Source organism: Dasypus novemcinctus, chromosome 3, assembly GCF_030445035.2.
Source record: "Dasypus novemcinctus isolate mDasNov1 chromosome 3, mDasNov1.1.hap2, whole genome shotgun sequence".
In the NCBI taxonomy this organism is placed as follows: domain Eukaryota; kingdom Metazoa; phylum Chordata; class Mammalia; order Cingulata; family Dasypodidae; genus Dasypus; species Dasypus novemcinctus.
Genome location: NC_080675.1, coordinates 52,843,558 through 52,862,683, shown reverse-complemented (window position 1 = coordinate 52,862,683; position 19,126 = coordinate 52,843,558). Strand labels below are relative to the sequence as shown.

The 19,126-nt window shown below is 38.3% G+C and overlaps 1 protein-coding gene and 1 long non-coding RNA gene across 3 annotated transcripts in view; one reads left to right on the top strand and one right to left on the bottom strand.

Annotated features, from left to right (window-relative positions):
* Positions 1-7,473: 7,473 nt before the first annotated feature.
* On the bottom strand, positions 7,474-14,108 carry LOC101421180 (uncharacterized). Its single transcript, XR_001118255.4, has 3 exons — positions 13,901-14,108; positions 12,854-12,910; positions 7,474-8,128 (listed from the first exon to the last, which is right to left on the bottom strand). It is a non-coding gene; the product is annotated as an uncharacterized lncRNA (long non-coding RNA).
* A 345-nt stretch (positions 14,109-14,453) lies between these two features.
* ARID4A (AT-rich interaction domain 4A) overlaps positions 14,454-19,126 on the top strand; it is a 75,117-nt gene continuing 70,444 nt past the window's right edge. Inside the window, exons 1-3 of one of the 2 annotated variants that reach the window (XM_004452455.5) lie at positions 14,454-14,644; positions 15,716-15,772; positions 17,639-17,749. In XM_004452455.5, the coding sequence (XP_004452512.2) occupies positions 15,767-15,772; positions 17,639-17,749 (117 nt within the window). In that variant the 5' untranslated portion in view covers positions 14,454-14,644; positions 15,716-15,766. The remainder of the gene's footprint in view (positions 14,645-15,715; positions 15,773-17,638; positions 17,750-19,126) is intronic. The other variant, XM_058293367.2, reaches the window with a different exon arrangement.

Here is a 19,126-nt window from a genome sequence, read left to right as displayed (position 1 = left end):
ACCTTCTAAAATTAGATGATCAGATTTCTCTCTCTTCAAAGCCCTTTGAGAGTTTCCCATTTAATAGATCTCAAACTGTTTAAAAAAAAGGGGAGGGGGGGCGGAATCCCAAAACATGAAATGAGTAAGAGTATACCTGCCCCTGCTATAAAAGTAAAGCTCTTTTATCTCTGACCTTTCATATACTAAGCATGACTTTTCTTTCATATTCTAACTGCAGGGTAAGATGTATAGTATTTTAAAACATTAGCAAAAATGTATTAATTAGAGGCTTTAAAATTAGATGAGCATGTTTTATTATATCTTAACACATCTGGAAAATTCAAGCTTAGAAAATTTGTATTATTTGGGGTATCCTTTCTTCTGTAGAAGCACAATAATTGATTTTTAAAAGAAGTTAGGGATTCCTCTCCCATACCATTATAATATCAACAATTGCATAATAAGAAAACTAGCATTATAAAATTAAGCCAGAATAGTGGCTTGTTCATGTAGGTTTCAATCTGCCTTTGTCATGTAATAATTGTATGATCTTGGGCAAGTTACTTAATTTCCTCCTTTATAAAATGAGGATAACAGTATATACCATTTATAATGGCAACAAAAAATGTGAAATACATAGGTATTAATCTGTTTTTATGCAAGATTTCATGTTGAAATTCTAAAACGAGAGAAACCATAGAAATAAACTGAAGACTCAATATTGTTAAGATGTCAATTACCACAAATGCTTTATAGGCTCAATGTAAGCCCAATGAAATTTCCAACAGGTTTTTTTGGGGGTAAAAAGTAATAAGGTATTTCTAAAACTTATAATGGAAAAAAACAAAGGAATGAGAATAGCCAAAATCATTTTGAAAAAGAACAAAGAGACTCAGGCTACTTGATTTCAAGACAATGAATTGAGAGCCAATATAGCTCAGTGGTTGAGCATCAACTTTGCATGTATGAGGTCTGGGGTTCAATTCTGATATTTCCTTTTTTTTCTTTAAAAAAAAAGAGACAAATATAGAAAGACATCCCGTATTGATGAACTGGAAAACTTAACTGGCAAGATCTCCCACAATTTCATCTACAGCTTCAACTCAATCCCTTTCAAAATTCCAGCTGACATTTCTGCAGAGATCAACAAGCTGACCCTGAAAAATTCATTAAGGAAAAAAAGTGACACAGAGAACAATCTTGGGTGTGGAGGGGGAGACTTAATCGAGCCCAGAAACAGACCCACAAGTATTGTCAATTGATTTCTGGCAAATGTTCAAAAAATGAAGAAAAGATAGTCCTTTTTAACAAATGTTGCTAAAACATTTGGACATCCTCATGCAAAAACAAACCACCTCAATTTTTTGTGGTGATGGATACACAACACTGTGACTATACTAAAAGCCACTGATTGTACATTTTGGATGAATTGTATGTTATGTGACTATCTCAGGAAAACTTTTAAAAAATCACCTCTAGGGAAGCCGATGTGGCTCAGTGTTTGAGTGCTACACATGGGTTCCCAGGTTCAGTCTCTGGCTCCAGTACCTCAAAAACAACAAAAAAACAAAACCACCTCTAAAAACCATAATTTCACAAGTATATAAATTAACTCAAAGGCAATCACAGGTCAAAACATACCTCAAACTATAAAAATTCTAGAAGTAAACATAGAAGACGACCTTTTTGATGACCTTTTTGAAGAAAAAGAGTTTCCATTACTACACCAAAAGCTTGATCCATAGAAGAAAAATTGACAAATTGAGTTTCACCATTTTTGAAAGCTTCTGCTCTACAAAAAACATAGGAAAATGAAAACACAAGAAAAACTGGGGGAAATACTTGTAAATCATATCTGATAGGGATCTGTAGCCACAGTAAATAACTTAAAAAATTTCAACAATAAGAAAACCAAATTTTAAAAAAGGGGAGGGGGTGAGCAAAATACTTGAAAATTCACCAAAGGCAAACGTACATTAGTGACTAATTAGGGAAACACAAATTAAAACCACAATGAGATACCACTGCACATCTATTAGAAAGTCTACAATTAAATAGACTGAGCAAGCATCAAGCATTAGAGCAATAGGAACTTACTGCTGTTGAGAGTGAAAAATGTTCAGCTAATTTGGAAGACAGCTTTAGCAGTTTCTTACCAAGTTAAACACTTAGCATATAGCCCAGCAGTCCTACTACTAGGAATTCACATAAGTGAAATGAAAATTTAAGACTACCTAATGTGTGATTTGAATTATAAGGCATTTTGGAAAAGATAGAACTTACGTGATCAGAAAACAGTTGTTTTCAGAGCTGGGAGTAGACGGATGAGATTAACTATGTAACTATAAAGAGGTACAAGTCATATTTTAATTGTGATGTAAATATTTTATATACTGATTGTATTGGTGATTACAAAGAACTCCAAGGCATTCCTTTCAATTCACTTGGACTTAGAGCTAAACATTATACTACTAGCATGTGTGTCACCTAGGATGTTTTTCTTTTTAAATTTTAGGAGATACCAAGGATTGAACCCAGAACCTTGTACTTGAACTACAGGCACTCCCCCACCTAAGATCTTTTTATTATATTGCTTCAAGGATATTGGATAAGCCTATTCAATAAACTATAACTCACCTTATTTTACAGTTTGAGTAAATGGGATTCAATTTTAATCCAAAAATGTACCCCAGTCTTTGATAATTTGCCTATGGAAATTGTTAGGAGGAAAAGAAAACAGAAAACATAAATTTCTGCCCTTTTCGTTGACCAAATACTTAATAGAAGCTAGCTTTATATTTATAAAACTGCTAAGTGACATTTTTTGCTCCCCCCTTTTAATTAGGTGAATTTTCTAAAAATGCAGAAAAATCACCCAGTCTCACAACTGTTTTAAAATACTTCAGTGTTTGATTCTACTTTTTCAATGTATATAACTTTACAAAAATATATGTATATATGTACCTATATACTTAATTTCCCTTATATATTTCAATATTATAACACTACAAATAAAACTAAAGTTACTTCTTTGACCATGACCCCTCTTTAGAGACAGTCACTATGTTTTGCATTTAATGGGTGGCCTTCCAGTATATAAAATCATCTCTGAAAAAAATATAAAGATCATTGCAGAATAATGTTCTTTTACATCTTTAGTTTGTCTTTGAAGTGTATGATTTGGATTTATAAAGAAGAAAGGTCATAAATGTCACATATATGAGACTTGTAGAGGTGCTATTAAGGAAAGAGCAGACCCTCTGGGGTATAATTAGGAGTAATGAGAAGGCAACCAGTAAAAAGCTTTCAATGAATGAAATTTTTATACATGGTAGCACAAAATGGAATTTCAGTAAAATTCATTTAAATATGGAGTTGAATCAATTCATGTTGACAGCCCTGCACCTATTGGCATTCCCCAGTTTCATTCCCAGTTCTAGATAATGTACATTTTCTACTTCTCTGTATTTCAATTTCCATATCCATCTAAAGAATGATAGTACCAGCACCTTGACTATTCCAATTTTAGAACTGTTAAGTATGATAACATATATGTAATATATATGTATATATAAAGGAAAAGCCAGAGGATTCAAGGCCAATATAATATGGAAGAATTAAGATAAATTCTTAAGACAGATCCAAGGAATAATGCTAATTTAACGGAAGGAAAATGGTAAAGAGGAACTAGAGGTATAAATATTATATAACCTACCAGGAAATCTAGTAGCATAAAACTCATTTGACTCAGCAGCAAGAGTGGCTGCAGTAACAATTCAGTGAAAACATTTGATACATACAATAATGTATCACGTTGCCAGGAATCAATAAAAAAAAAAGTTAAGCTTCTTTCACCAATGGGTAAAACAAGCAATTTAAAAACACTGTTAAGGTATATTAGAAATATATATATATATGTATTACTATGTATACATATATTGTACATGCTATATTGAGCTACACACGTGTGCTTCGGGGGAGGGCATGAATTTGGTGTAGTGTCCTGGTGACCTAGTAGATGAACTCTCCAACAAATGAATTAAAGAGAAAAGTTATGGATGTCAATAATTAGTAGGGAAAAGCTGAGATGCCAAAATTGAAACAAAGTAAAAAGACTATATTTTAAAAAAGACTATAATCTATATAAGAATATGGACAGAATTTAGATGACAGTGGGAGTGCATATGGTAGATCACTGTTTACTCAAACTGGTTCAAAGCCCACCTGCGTAAGAATTCTCCATAGATTTGAGTTCAAATCTCTCTCTCAAATGGGAGTCAGGAAATTCTTAAGAATGTACTAAAATTTGAGAATCACTCATTTAGACAAGTTATTAAAAGGAAAACAGGATAATAGAAAAGCTTAACTTTTTTAAGGGATGAGTTGTCTGTTATAGAACTGAGGATGAAGGTTTAGGTTATGAAAGGTGTATTTAGGTAAACTTTTTCCCATTTGATTTTTTTTTTAACCCCCGCAGCTTCTTGTGCAGTCTGCCCTCTGTATCCATTCACTGTTCATTCTTCTGTGTATTTATTTTATTTTAAATTATTTATTTCTCTCCCTCCCACCCCCCCCCGGTTGTCTGTTCTGTGTCTGTTTGCTGCTCTTGTTTTTTTGTCTGCTTCTGTTGTTGTCAGCAGTACAGGAATCTGTCTCTTTTTGATGTGTCATCTTGTTGTGTCAGCTGTCCGTGTGGGCGGCGCCATTCTTAGGCAGGCTGCACTTTCTTTCGCGCTGGGTGGTTCTCCTTACAGGGCGCACTCCTTGCGCGTGGGGCCTCCCCTACGCGGGGGACACCCCTGCATGGCAGGGCACTCCTTGTGCGCAACAGCAGTGCACATGGGCCAGCTCCACATGGGTCAAGGAGGCCTGGGGTTTGAACCATGGACCTCCCATGTGGTAGATGGACGCCCTAACCATGGGGCCAAGTCCGTTTCCTTGTGTATTTATTTTTATTTCCCACCTTCCCTTGTGGCTTGCTTGCTGTCTGCTTCTTTGTGTCCATTCACTCCGCAAGCTTCTGTGTTTTTGCTTGTCTCCCTTTTTTGTTGTTGTTGCTTCACCTTGCTGAGTCAACTCTCTGTGGCGCTTGCTGCCAGCAGCACTCTGCAGGGTACAGGTAGGCCTGCCTTCACAAGGAGGCTCCGGGACAGGAACCCAGGGCCTCCCATGTGGTAGATGTGAGCCCAACTAGTTGAGAGCCACAGCCACTTCCCCCCATTTGATTTTATAACAAAGATGCTTTAGAGATAGGAGCATGTTCCTAGATGAGAAAAAGGCAAGTATCTGGTAGATGGTTTCAAACATCTTACTATTCAACATCAGCTCCTGCAAGAGGACAGCATACTGGTGTCAGGAATCATTTCCAAGATGAGGGTGGACAAAGGAAGAAAATGCATCATTGTTCATTAAAGATCAGGGCTAAACTTTTTATTTTTTGGGGGGTACTGGGGACCATATTATACATGGGAAGCAGACATTCAACCACTGAGCTACTCCTGCTCTTTTTTTTTTTTTTTTTTAATAAATCATCTTTTATATTTTGCCCATAGATCAAGAAAGAAAATAAAGCAGGACAGGTCAACCTGGTTAAAGAGAATTTTATTTAAGGGCTTACTTACTTCACTCTACTGCAAAAGAATGTTAATATATATGTGTTTTTTGTGGTACTGGGGAATGAACCTGCCTCATGTGGGAAGCCACCACGCAATCACTGAGCCACATTGGCGTCCCTTTTTTTCTTCTTCTTTTTTCCCCCTTTTGCTTTTTTTGGTCAGGAGGCACAGGGAACCAAACCCGGGACCTGCTATGTAGGAGGCGGGTACTGAACTGCTCCCCCATGCCAGTATTCTCTTAGCAGCAATATTAGGGGGATTCAGGTTTACATTAAGATAATTCTTCTACAGACTTTTTATGTTCTGCTAACACCTAATTATAAATTTATTTCATAAGGTAAAAATGTAGCACAATTCATTTATAGTTAAATGTTTTATATATTCATCATACTAATTACAAAAAATAGTTTTTCCCTAAAGATATTCAACATTCAGTGTAGCAGTTTTCCTATTCTATTTTTTGACCTTTCACCTATCCCTACTGAGACTGCATCAAATGTGGCTGAATACAGTTGTTACATATTTCTAGAGGACAAGTCTCTAGAAATGGAACTAGATCCTCCATAGGCAATGTGATGATTCATTCACACACCCAAATACGTTCGACATGGAAAGCCTAAAGGCAAGCCACGAAGTTGGCAAGTCATAACACTATTTCTGACAGCAAAGTTTCTCTTCCTTCCTGGCACCCCTCTCTTTTACAATACAAAGCCAAATGAAACTCTGACAAATGACTTCAAGTGTAGACATTATGTGCCATTCCCATTCCATGACACTTCCCCTCCACCACTTCCGATATTTGAAAAGGTTCCAAACTGCATTTTGGGAGAAGTTTTAAACATGAAACTTAGGCTAGCCTATTTTAAATCCATTCTTTTCCCTAAATACAAAACAGGAAGTACACAGCAGCATAGAGAATTGCTTGTGTTCTGAGGTTGAAGTATTTACTGGTAACAGACTACCTCTTTATGGTTGTGTAATAAAATGCAGAACTCCAAATTTGAAAGGAAAACAGCAAATGCTTGCTTTGGTTGCCAAGGGTTCCTTGGCAGTATTAAAGTCTTATATGAGTAGAGGAGAAACAGAAAGATAGCTTTTCTTTTTCTGTTATGTTCCTTTTTATAAAAATTAGCCCTCTACCCCTGACTGACCATGATCTAAGTCATCCAAATTTTACATACAAATGCCAGAAGCAGTTTCATAATTGCATAAAAAGAATAAGAAACATATAGGTTTAAAAAAAAGAATAATTTTGATTTGGTTTTAGGGAATCACTTGGGGAGAAATCTTTCTTTGCTTCCCATAGGATCTAAGGTAACACTAAAGTAAATATACTGAAGTCAGCTCTTAGGATTAGCAGGCTCAATAACAATATACTACACGAACTCATCACCAGCCAGCAGAGGAAAAAGAAAATGAATCCTCCTCCATGACTTTTCACCCTTCTCCAATGCTACTGAAATGACTAGAAAGATTTTCAGATAGCAGTTGTATCTTAACGTGTAAGATTCAAAAGTCTGTAGTAAATGTTAAAATACCAAGCAAATGCAAAGCATTACCTAGTTTCCTGCCTCCCCTAAAAAGCAGTTTGAGACCTACAGTGAATCATGAAATAAATTTTGTTGATCATAAATTTTAAAAAATGAACTACAGTAAAAACACTGGCAGTTTTGTTTTGTGTGTGGGCATACACACATACAAGCATACCTCAGAGTTGTTATTGTGTTTAGTTCCAGATCACTGGCAATAAAGGAAATATCGTAACGGGGAGGGTTACACAAATTTTTTGGTTTCCCAGTGAATATAAAAGTTATGTTTATGCTGTTTATTAAGTGTGCAATAACATTATGTCTTAAAAAAAAGCTACATACATACCTTAATTAAAAAACACTTTTATTGCTAAAAAATGCCAACCATTTGTCAGCACCTTCACTAAGTTGTAATATTTTTGCTGGTGGAGGGTCTTGCCTCCCTCTTGATGGCTGCTGACTGCTCAGGGTGGTAGTTGATGGTTGGGGTGGCTGTAGCAATTTCTTAATGTAAGACAACATTGAAGTGTGCTGCCTCAATGGACTCTTCCTTTTATGAAAGATTTCTCTGTAGTATGTGATACTGTTTGACATTTTACTACCTGCAGGAGAACTTTTCAAAACTCGAGTCAATCCTCTCAAACTCTGCTGCTTTATCAACTAAGTTGATGTAACAGTCTTTGTTGTCATTTCAACAGTATTCACACCACCTTCGTCAGGATTAGATTCCATCTCAAGAAACCACTTTCTTTGCTTATCCATAAGCAACTCATCAATTAAAGTTTTATCATCAGACTGCCACAATTCAGTCACATCTTCAAGCTCCACTTCTAATTCTCTCTCTGTTTCTACTAAACCTGCAGTTTACTTTCTCCATTCAAGTCTTGAACCCTTCAAAGTTATCCATGAGGGTTGGAGTCAGCTTCTATTAATACTTGGTATTTTGACCTCCTCACAAAGATGAAAGATGAAAAAGGTACAGTTCGATGTAAGGAACTCGACCTAATGAAGGACACAAATAAATAAAAAGCTAAAACATTTTAAAGTGGAAGGAATTCCTACAGGAGGAAATACATGAAATTCGTAAGGAGAGAATACCTACAGTTGTGAACTAACTAGGAAAACTTCACTTAAAAGGCAGCAAAAGATAGCAAAACAGGGTTTGTACAGGGGAGCAACAGTGTATCTGAAGGGCACAAGTAGGAAGTAAGGTTGGAAAGACACTGATAAGATCTTTCAGAGTCTTGAATGATAGGCAAGAGAGCCTGGATGCTTTATTTCTGTATGTAAATTGGTGAACAAAGGGCTCTTTAAAACTCTTGGATTGACAGACACTACCATAACTTTATATACTCTAACACCTCCACCTACTGAGTAATTCCTAAATACCTGACATCATTCTAAGCACCTTACATGTATTAACTCATTTAATACTCATACCAACCTTGTCCATTAAGTTTTCCTATTATCCCCATTTTATTGATGCAGCAGAGAGGGTAAGAAATTTACCCTGAATACTCCCTTCCTCCCCCCCTCCTCCAAAAACACTGACCATACCTACACATTCTAAAACTAGAAATATCTTTTTTGATCTCACTGTATGATTTTTAAAGCTCTTTTTATGAGGGTATGGGGAAGACCTAAATCCTCTAAGTAACTCAGATGACTTGAAAAATAAAATGTGCCAAAGGCAAGAAATTAAAATGTGAAACAACTAAAATAAGCATAAATCCATTAAAAACTCAGAATGTGTTGGAAAACTAACCTATATGTTGTTTCTGAATGAATCACCTTTTCCCTCAAGAGCATTGTAACTTCATGACTCAAAGCCAGCACTATGAAGGGAAAACATTTTTTAAAAATACCTATTTAAGAGAGATACAAAGAGTCTTGATACATGTAACAAATTAACTTACGTTTCATAAGCTAACAAACTATCCCAAAAGACAAGTTACGTTTCACAAAAACATTAAAAGATCGATCAAAAAAAAGAGGAAAATATATTTAATTTTGTGATTGGTTCCTAACCTGATCATTTAAAATACATGTTTCTGAACAAAATTTTAAATTTCTTGCTGAACAGCAGAGAAATAAGCAATCTTAGTCTTAGTAAAAAGGTAGGTAAAAAAAGAAAAGTTTATTAGTGAAATTAGGCTCTTCCTGAGGACATTTAAGTTAGCCTATTCCATGTTCTGATAATTTCTAACTGTTAAAGTCCATTATTAAGAACATTTTCATTTATCTTGAAATAAAGTGAGTTCTGGGAAGCAGATGTGGCTCAACCATATGGAGGGTCCAGGGTTCGATACCCAGTGCCTCCTGACCCAAGTGGTGAGCTGGCCCATGTGCAGTGCTGACGCGTGCAAGGAGTGCCGTGCCATGCAGGGGTGCCCCATGTAGGGGTGCGCCACACGCAAGGAGTGCGCCCTGCAAGGAGAGCTGCCCCACTTGAAAAAAGCGCAGCCCACCAAGGAGTAGCACTGTACACACAGAGCTGACAGCAAGATGACGTAACAAAAAAGGAGACACAGGTTCCTGGTGCTGCCTGACTATGCAAGTGGACTCAGAAGAACACAGAGCGAATGGACACAGAGAGTAGACAATGGGGGGTAACGGGAAAGAAATAAATAAATCTTAAAAAAATAATAAAGTTGAGTTCTAAAAACAAGACAATCAACATCTTTAACTTCTACTTTAGATACTTACAGAATCTTGGCTAAAACTTTTTTTTAAGGGTGTACTAGGGATTGAACCCAGGACCTTGTACATGGGAAGCAGGTACTCCACCACTTAGCACACCCACTCTGAGTTTTACCCACTCCCTTGGCTAAAACATTTATGTTCCATACAGATATCTCTCACTGTTTTATTAGAATCAAACTAAAACAAAGACACAAAAACAAGTCCACTCAGGAAAAGGGGACAGGGAAAGATACTTTACTCCACGGATCTGAGTAATTTAAAAACATACATATATTTTGTAAGATACTCTTTTAGAACTGTATTTTCTCAATACTGACAAAATAATCTCTTTAATTTAGTGTAAGAATCATTTGTTTTCCTCTACCAGATGTATTAATCCACTTTAATTTTTCTTCTTAATTCAAGCTGTACTTTCGTTTTTTACAAATATGCTTAAAATTTTTTTTTAAAAAGATAGATTACATCAAGAAAACGTAGGGGATTCCCATTTGCCCCATTCTCTACCCTCTCATACTTTCCCACATTAACAATATCCTTCATTAGTGTGGTACATTTGTTATAACTGATGAACACTTTGGAGCATTACCACTAAGTGTGGATTACAGTTTACATTATAGTTTAAACTCTCCTGCACAATTTACATTATGAAAAGATAATAATGGCCTGTACCTGTCATTGCAACATCATTCAGGACAATTCCAATGTTCCTAGGTATCAAAAATAAGAAAGCCCTAATAAAAGCATCTAAATCTAAAAGAATGGAATTAAAACTCAAAATATGAAATCAATCAATATAAGGTTCAGCATAATGTCTGCCCCAGTTAGGGGCCTTATAAGTAATTTGATGAATTAAGAAGATGCTTACTGCACATTTCAACCTCTAACTTGTGTACTGAAAACCAATTTTAGGTGCAGATATAGCTCAGTGATTGAGCACCCGCCTCCCATGTATAAGGTCCCACATCCAATCCCAGGTACATATGTATGTATGTACATATATACATAAATAAAACCCAATTTCTTCTTTCTCTTAAGCTAGTGGCCTCTCTGGACTTTCCAAATTAGTTAATGGTAATTTACTGTTCATTAAGAATTTTGAGATTTTTTGGTTGTAGTTTTTTGGTTTTTCTTTCTTCTTTATCCCTACATTTAATCAGATATCAAGTGCCATCAACTTTTTTTTCACTTTTTTTCTTGCTCACCTATTCCTTCCTCTCCAGGTCCTACTCTACTTTCATTTCATGCTGACACAACTGCAACAGACTCTTACTTGTCTCCCTACCTCCAATTCCCTGTCCTTCCACTATACTGAACACTGTTTCTAAATAATTTTCCTACAATTCATTTTATGCATATCATATCACTGTATCTATGTGAAGACTTAACAAAAGGGAATTAAAAGGGAAAGCTATATGGAAAAACATCTGCAACAAATTACTATTATATAATAAACTAAAAACAATTAAGAAATAAAATACTAATAAGTAAATAGAAGTCTTGAACAGACAACTTGTGTAAGAATTGGTAAGTGAAATTAGAGTAAAAGGTACCTATGCTGTAGTTAACAACAACAACAAATCTTAGGAAGAAAAAAGAGCTCAACATTTCTGAACAGAGACACAGGACAGAATTAAAAATAAAGCTAAAGATGGGAAATGGATGTGACTCAACCAATTGGGCTCCTGTCTACCACATAGGAGGTCCAGGGTTCAATGCCCAGGGTCTTTTGGTGAGGGCAAGCTGGCCCATGCACAGTACCAGCCCGTGCAGGAATGCCACCTTGCGTGGGAATGTCGCTCAGCACAGGAGTGCCGGCCAATGCAGAGAGCTGGCGCAACAAGATGACACAATTAGACACAGAGAGAAAATAAGAAGACGTAGCAGAACAGGGAGTTGAGGTGGCACAAGAGAGTAATTGCTTCTCTCCCACTCTGGAAGTACCCAGGATCGGTTCCTGGAGCCACCTAATGAGAACACAAGCAGACAAAGCCGAACACACAGCGAATGGATATAGCAGAGAATGCGGGGACAGGGGCAGAAATAAATCTTAAAAAAAAAAAAAAAAAAAAAAAAAGCTAAAGAAAAATAGAAAAGTAATAAAAAATGTAACAAAAGTGCAGGAGGAGCAAAATCTTTTCCAATGGATGATTGTACAAATACTGAGTTACTCCAAAGAAATAATCAATGATATGAAGAAAGATCTAGATGTCTAGAAATTTTAGCCACTGATATCAGTTTTTAGGGAAAATATTTTGTAAAACATATACAAGGACATCACTGACATATTATTGCTATTACAGAAAAATTAGGACAGGCTGTATAAATTACAGTGCATCTGTATTTTAACACTGTTCAGACATGAAAGACATCCTATAGACAATAGTTCCCATATTCCTAATGTTGTCCGTAAAGAGAAAAATGTGGGTGAGAAAACAGGCACAACTAGAATGATCTGTAGTTTGTAAAACAAAACAGAAAAACCAGACACTCCTAAGTATAGTAAAAACTGTGATGATCTCTCAGTGGAGGAAATAAAAGAGATTTTTGTTTTGTTCTTTGGGTTCTTTTATAACTTTCAAATCTCAATGATGTGCATTATTTGCATCAGATGGTAACAATTTAAAGGTGGGTACAAAAAGTATGGGTGATTACTTTCTGGGGAATTCAGTACTAATGTCTCCTAAACTCATTAAAAAATTTTAAAAAATCATGCATACATCCATAGTGTTCCATGACAAAAATATTAAGTACTCGAAAACGTAGAAAGGGGAACCACATGAATGAGTAAATGGGTAAATAAATCCCTACATAAGTCGTGAACGTTTGGGTTTCAATCTAAAATATGTAAGTAGGCTATATTTTATAGCCTCATTTTCACCCTCGACCAAACAAAAATCTTTCAACTACCATTCATTTCTTTTCTTTTCTATGGCTCGAATTATTCTACTGGTCCACAATATTAACTGGTCCAAAAAAACTGTTTGTCTCCCCACTGTAATGATCTTTACAGAGATTAGGACTCACCTTAGTATTACTTTTGGATATTTGTCGCTGAAATGTCCTATATTTTATTCAGCACAACTGCCAAAAAGAAACAAACTGTTAAACCAGTCAATAGTTTTCTACTCTTGGGCCCCATCAAGACAATATGGTTTAAGAGGGATATATTATAAGCATCTATCAAGGTGTGACTAGGACACTAGAAAATACTGACATATTTCATTTCCTTAATGAATAACTGAGAAAAACCACTGGTATACATGAAAAATTGTGCAATTAAGATATTTTCTTGTTGACTAAACTTAATCTCCGTGGATTATCGACGATATTTAGCGTTTTTATTAATTAGCTCTTTAATATAACTAGTCAATACATACCCCATTTCCACTATTTAAAATGTGATAAGTTTTTGTTTCATTCAACAGATTTTGCTGAGATCAATGGCTGCCATAATCTAGTAATATTTAGGGTATTTCAGACCCTGCAAAATCACTGGTGCTTCTTTAAAAAAAAATAGCACGAGCCTCGAGATGTGTGGCACAGCCTCTAGTCCAAGTCCCTATTGGTACGAGGCAGCGTCACCACTGGCATTCAAATTCCTCAGCATTACGATACCCAGAGCTTTCTTCAGTTTCCTCATATCTTTGTCGCGTGAGGAGTACGCGGAAACACCCTCTCCTCACTCAGGAAGCGTCTGAGTAATCGTTCCTTTCCAGTTTTAAGGTGATCCCCACGGCCGGTGCCACTGGGCAGGAGAATAGGGCAAATTATCAAAACGCGATCCCAAAGAGAGGAAGAAGTGCTCCCCTAAGAGCAGAATCAAGAAAACCTCTCAAACTCTAGAGTTCAAAGGACCTTCATCCAAAAGGAGACGTGAGTTTCCTCCATCTCTTTCTCTCTCCTTCGGCGGGACAGGAAGCCTCGCCCCCTTTCATCCCGCTTCCACCGCCCATCCCGCTACAGAGCGCTTACTTTACGATGGCTGCGGAGCAGCCCCTCCACTTCCGGTGTCGGTGCCGCTAGAGCTGCGCCATCCCCCTGTCAACCAGAAAACCATAACGCCCAACTCACCTTTCTGACAGGCCTGTGACTCTTCCGACATTTACTAAGTGCTGCCCTGGAGGGAAGGGTGAATGGGTACCGCATTAAGATGTATCTATCTGACGGACAGTCCCTCCTTTCTTGCCAAAAACACAATCTGCAATAGAGCTGCGGCCACTGCTTCCGAGACAAAATGGCGCCGAGAAGCCTGCTGAGCGCAGGCGCCTTGGAAAGACCCTGCCCCGCCCCCGTGCAAGCCCCTGGCCGCAGCTCTAGATTCCGTTTCCATGGGACACTCCACCGCCAATCCTCGTGCCGAACTACTCTTCCTGACCCCTCAATTCACCAATCACTGCTTAGTCAAACACATCCGGAGTCGTCTCTACCAATCATTTTTCAGGACTTGCTTACTCAATACCTTGTTCTCCAATAACGTTGGTGTTCAAAGGCAGCCAATCATAAGTGGAAGATGTCCTACCTGCTGTTTTTCGCACCAATCAGTGAAGTTTCAGAGCTACATCCAATGAGGACGGCAGGTAGCTCTCTCCAATCCGAAGCTCTTCGGCGTCATGAGTAGCCAATAGGAGTTCGTGTGGAAACGAGTCTGCTCAACAGCTTGTTATTTGGTGGATTGTGGCAGTAAATCGGGAGAGTGGGGGACCGGGCGCTGGAACTGCCGCCGCGGCCCGGAGTGGTGCTGCCCGGGCGGGGGCCCGCGGGGGTCACTGAGGTAGAGGAGTTGGGAGCTGACAGCGCGTACTTCACCTGCAGTTGGTAGGTGGGGAGAAGGAAAGTCGGGGATACTGAATGGACGAAGCGGCAATAGCAGCTGGCGTTGCTGCTTGGGGTCCCGGTGCAGTTGGGAGGTTAGCGATGTGGAGGGGGGTGCTAAGGCAAGCGGTGCGGCGAGGTCAGGGGAAGGAGCAAGTCGTGGAGCTGCGGCAGCAACTGCGGGAACCGCCGCTGCAGCCGCCTCCTCGGCCGCCTCCCCGGCTTCCCCGGGAAAATGGCTGTGGGGCTGGCCGCGCCGCTAAGTTTGCTTCCGCGCGGAAAGAGCGGGTGCTTTGGGGAGCCGGCCCCCAAATCTGCCGTGCACCTTCTCCTGTGGAGTCCGTGGCAGGGCCGAAGGGACTAGGGGCTGATGTCTCTGAGCTGTACAAAAAGTTGAGGCGGGCGCGGGGAGGAGGCGACTGCCGCTGTGCGGCTCCCCTCCCCTCCCACACCCTGTCCCGGCCACCTCCCCTCCTCCTCTCCGCCCCCCGGGCGCTCGCTTCTCGCAGATCTCCCCCTGACTGTCGGGGTTCCGGGCTCGAGGCCGCGGCCCCTGCCCCTTCGGGCTGAAGGAGCACTTCTCCTTCCTGACATGGTGCAGAGCGAAGGAAGGAGAGAGCAATGGCGCCGTGACACTCGGCTGCCGCCGGGGCGGGCCGAGGGGGCTGAGCGGCGGAGGCGGGGCGCGGGCCAAAGTCGGGGTATCCCGGGGGCGAGCGGAGACTCGGCGACTGCCCCAGGGGAGGACCTGAGGGAGCCCAAACGGCTCCCTGCCCCTTTCCGCCGCGCTTCGTCCTGGGGCTCCTAGTTGAACATTCCGGGTCAAAGTGGCGAGCGAGGCGGGGGCGCGGTGGGCCGCGGGCGAACTTCGGGCGGAACCGGCTGCCCTTTGGCGCCTGTGGGGTCCTCGCTGCCCCTTCTGCCCCGGGTCCTCCCTGCCCTCCGAGGGGATCTTAGCCCTGCTCTGGTGTGGGTTCTGCCCCTCCCTGCTGGTGTTTGTTTACTTTCTTTCCCCGGGTCGCTGCAAGCTGTGGGCTGATTCTGTGACTGTCTTTCCCCTTTCCACGGTTTTAGCGACGGTGAAGATAGCTCTTTGAGCTGGAACCCCTCAGATCACTAATAAAAATGAAGGTAAGTGGAGTCAAGGCTATTCTGGGCTTCGCAGTGTCCCTGTCTTGAGGCAGGTGCTGTGGAATGTCAGTTTTTTGCTACTCAAAATTGATTCCTCTACTAAGCACTTTCTGAGAATGAGGGCGTGTTGAATGGGTGAGAAATGATCAGTGTGTTTAAATGCAGCCCGACGCTGTCTGAAGCTGCCATTCTCTTGGTGTCCATTGGGCTAGTATTTTTTAAGCACTTCCTGCCTTCGCTGCAACCTTCGCAGAAGTGAAGCTTTCGTCCTGCTTTGGTTCTTTGGGGGACTTTTTTTTGTGAAAATTTTTTCCCTCCCCAGTGCGAATATAATTCGCTAAGAGAAAGGCGACCTGACTGAGGAAGATAGCATTTCTTCAAAGTGTAAAATGTAATTCTGAAGCTAACATGTTTTAAGTTGAATTGAACAGTATTAACTTTGAGTTCAAACTTTCTAGTAAATATTTCAAGAACGGCCCAAGAAATACGTATTCTTCTGAAGAAACTACTCTTGGCCAACGTTAGTAGCTGATGTTTAAAGGGGAAGGAAGATATAGCATTCGGGAGTGCCATGGCATTTAATTTTGCCAAGAGTATTCCTCTTCAGTTTGCCTTATTTGTAAATGCAGTGACTTTAAAAGGTACCTGATTCCTGAGTCATTCGCTGTTTCAGTATATTAAGCTTTGAAACATTTACAGCATTTTCCAAAACTTCCTCTTGCCTTCTCTCTTCGTGAAGTAAGTTTCTAATTTTCTTAAATGTTATTTGGGAAAACTTACTGAGAAATGAAAATCATTTTCTTACTTAAAATGTATCTCTAAAGAGTAAGTTGCTACATTTGCCCTTAAGAGTGTGGAATTGAGTTTGTATGAATATACTTAACTTTTGAAAAATTAGGTAAAATGACAGCTTGAGAGAGCAATAATTCTGCTACTGTCAAGATTAAATAAAATTAACGGTAGAATGACATTTCTCACATCTTTCAATGTATCATTCTGATCAAGACCATTTCTTAAAAGTAGATGTTTTTCTGTGAAGCTTATGTTTTATACCAAGATTGGTGCTAAAAACTAGGTAGGGATATAAGGTCTTCAGCTGTCAGTTTACGTCTCCACTTTCATTAGCTGAATTCAGACTAAACCATTGAAATGCAGCTTTCAGCCAATGGATTTTCCAAGTAATGTTCTCCTTATCAAATGGGTTGACTTCATTTCTTATCTGTACAGTTACACTGTATCCAAAAAGATGTTGCCTTTATGTAGCTATACTAGTGAACTTTAATTATGTATTGTTAGTGTTAATTTTAATGGCAGAATATTCAAGAGGCCATAAATGAATAGCATAAAATTTTGTGAGAAATTTAAGGTGCATAAACTGTTCTGTTTTATTTTCCCATTTCTTAGACAAGTTAGAGAATTGTTGAACTCTTTTATTATTTCTGAAGAAAAAACATTTTTGCATTTCCTTACTGATACTTTCCATTTACAACTTTTAAAACACTAATGCTTGATAATGACATCAGTATATAAAATGAAGGGCTATTAATGATGTATTTGCTTCAAGGGTGTTTTTCAAATTATGAGTGATGTAATAAGCAAATGATTTTGGCATTCTTATTTCAAATACAGAACTTCTAAATGTAACTTGAGGCAGAAGTGGGGCTCTTTAATCATTAAAAAGGTTTAAAACCAATGCAAGTTATTGGTGGTAGGGTGAGATGTTATATATGTTTGATGTTATATGTTTGTTTTGTAAGTTACAACTATTATACACTTATTGTTTATGTATGAGTGATAATCAATTTTAAAAAGTTAAAAAAAAATTAAAAATGGAAAACATTTAAATTTTATTTTCCTTTCATCCAGGCAGCAGATGAGCCTGCCTACCTGACAGTGGGAACTGATGTCAGTGCTAAGTATCGAGGTGCCTTCTGTGAGGCAAAGATTAAGACTGTGAAAAGGCTGGTAAAAGTTAAGGTAATTTATTTTTTTATATAACAACTTTATTAACTTTAGATTAAAGAAAACTGGAAGCATCATATTTATATATTTAATCATTACTATGAGAAAGACATGTTATATACCATGCTATACAGAAAGCACATTAAGAATTGAGAAATAAAGCACTCAAAATGAAAAATCATTCCAAAGTGTTTCTAGCACAATACTTGGCTCATGATATTTCCTATAACTTTGATATATCTTTCTTATGGCAGCATACTTAAGCTATAATCCATTTTACCCTTTTTGTAAAGTTTAAGTAGAAACTATTTCAGTGGTGGAAAAACAATACAATGTGAATTATGTTTTCAAGACCATGTCAAAAAGGACTCAAAAACTTTATTTTTAAGATGCTTTTATGATCAGAAAAAGTTAACTTTACCCCTGTACAATATTTAGAAATAATAAAAAAAAGTACAGAATGTTACTACCTATAGTTTATCTCTCAAAAATACTACTATTGGGTTTTTGTTTTTTACAGTAATTTTCCTATATAAGTATATTTTTAATCTTTGTTACTGGGATTACCCAAGTAATCCATGCTTATTATAAACATTTTAACATTGTAGAGTTATATAATATAGTTCATGAGAAAGTCTTTCTTGGTACTACTTGTAGGAGATTTGATGTAGTATTATGGATTCTCTACTGTGCTGGTCATATAGTTAACCACTGTTACTGCTATTGTTATTCTTATTGGATCACACTGTACTTGCAGTTTTGTGATTTGCTGTTTTCCACTTAACATATCTGATGTTTCCTTACCAGAGTTGAGAACCATGATGGGGCAATATTTGACTTCTATCCCCAACACCTAGAGTAGTGCCTGATACATAGTAGCCACTCAAAATTTGCTGATTGAATGATGAACTCAAGAAATGGTTGTCAGAAGTGTGACCCCAGACCAGCAGCATGAGCCTCAGAGGGAAGTTGTTCAAAATGAAAATTCTTGCGCCCTAGCCATACTGAATCAGAAACTCTTGGGGTGGGGGTCCAGTAATTTAATAAGCCCTCCAAGTGTTTCCGATGCAAGTTAAAGTTTGAGTACCCCTGATATAGAGATATGACTTGTGAGGTAAATAAGTTGATTTATTTATAATTATAAAATTTGTTTAAACCTCAAATTTGCTATGAAACCTTTTTTCAAGTATTAGGATATCATTTGATATATATTTTTTTCTCATGATTTCTTTTTACTCTTTAGGACAGTTTCATATAGCCTTTTTTTTTACTATGTTAGTTATACAGGATTTGAGTACTAAATATTTATTTGGAGTTCTTTGAGGCTTTTAACTTTTTGATAGTATTGTGGGTCTTAATGTTTATTTCTTTTAAATAGGTACAGTACTTTTT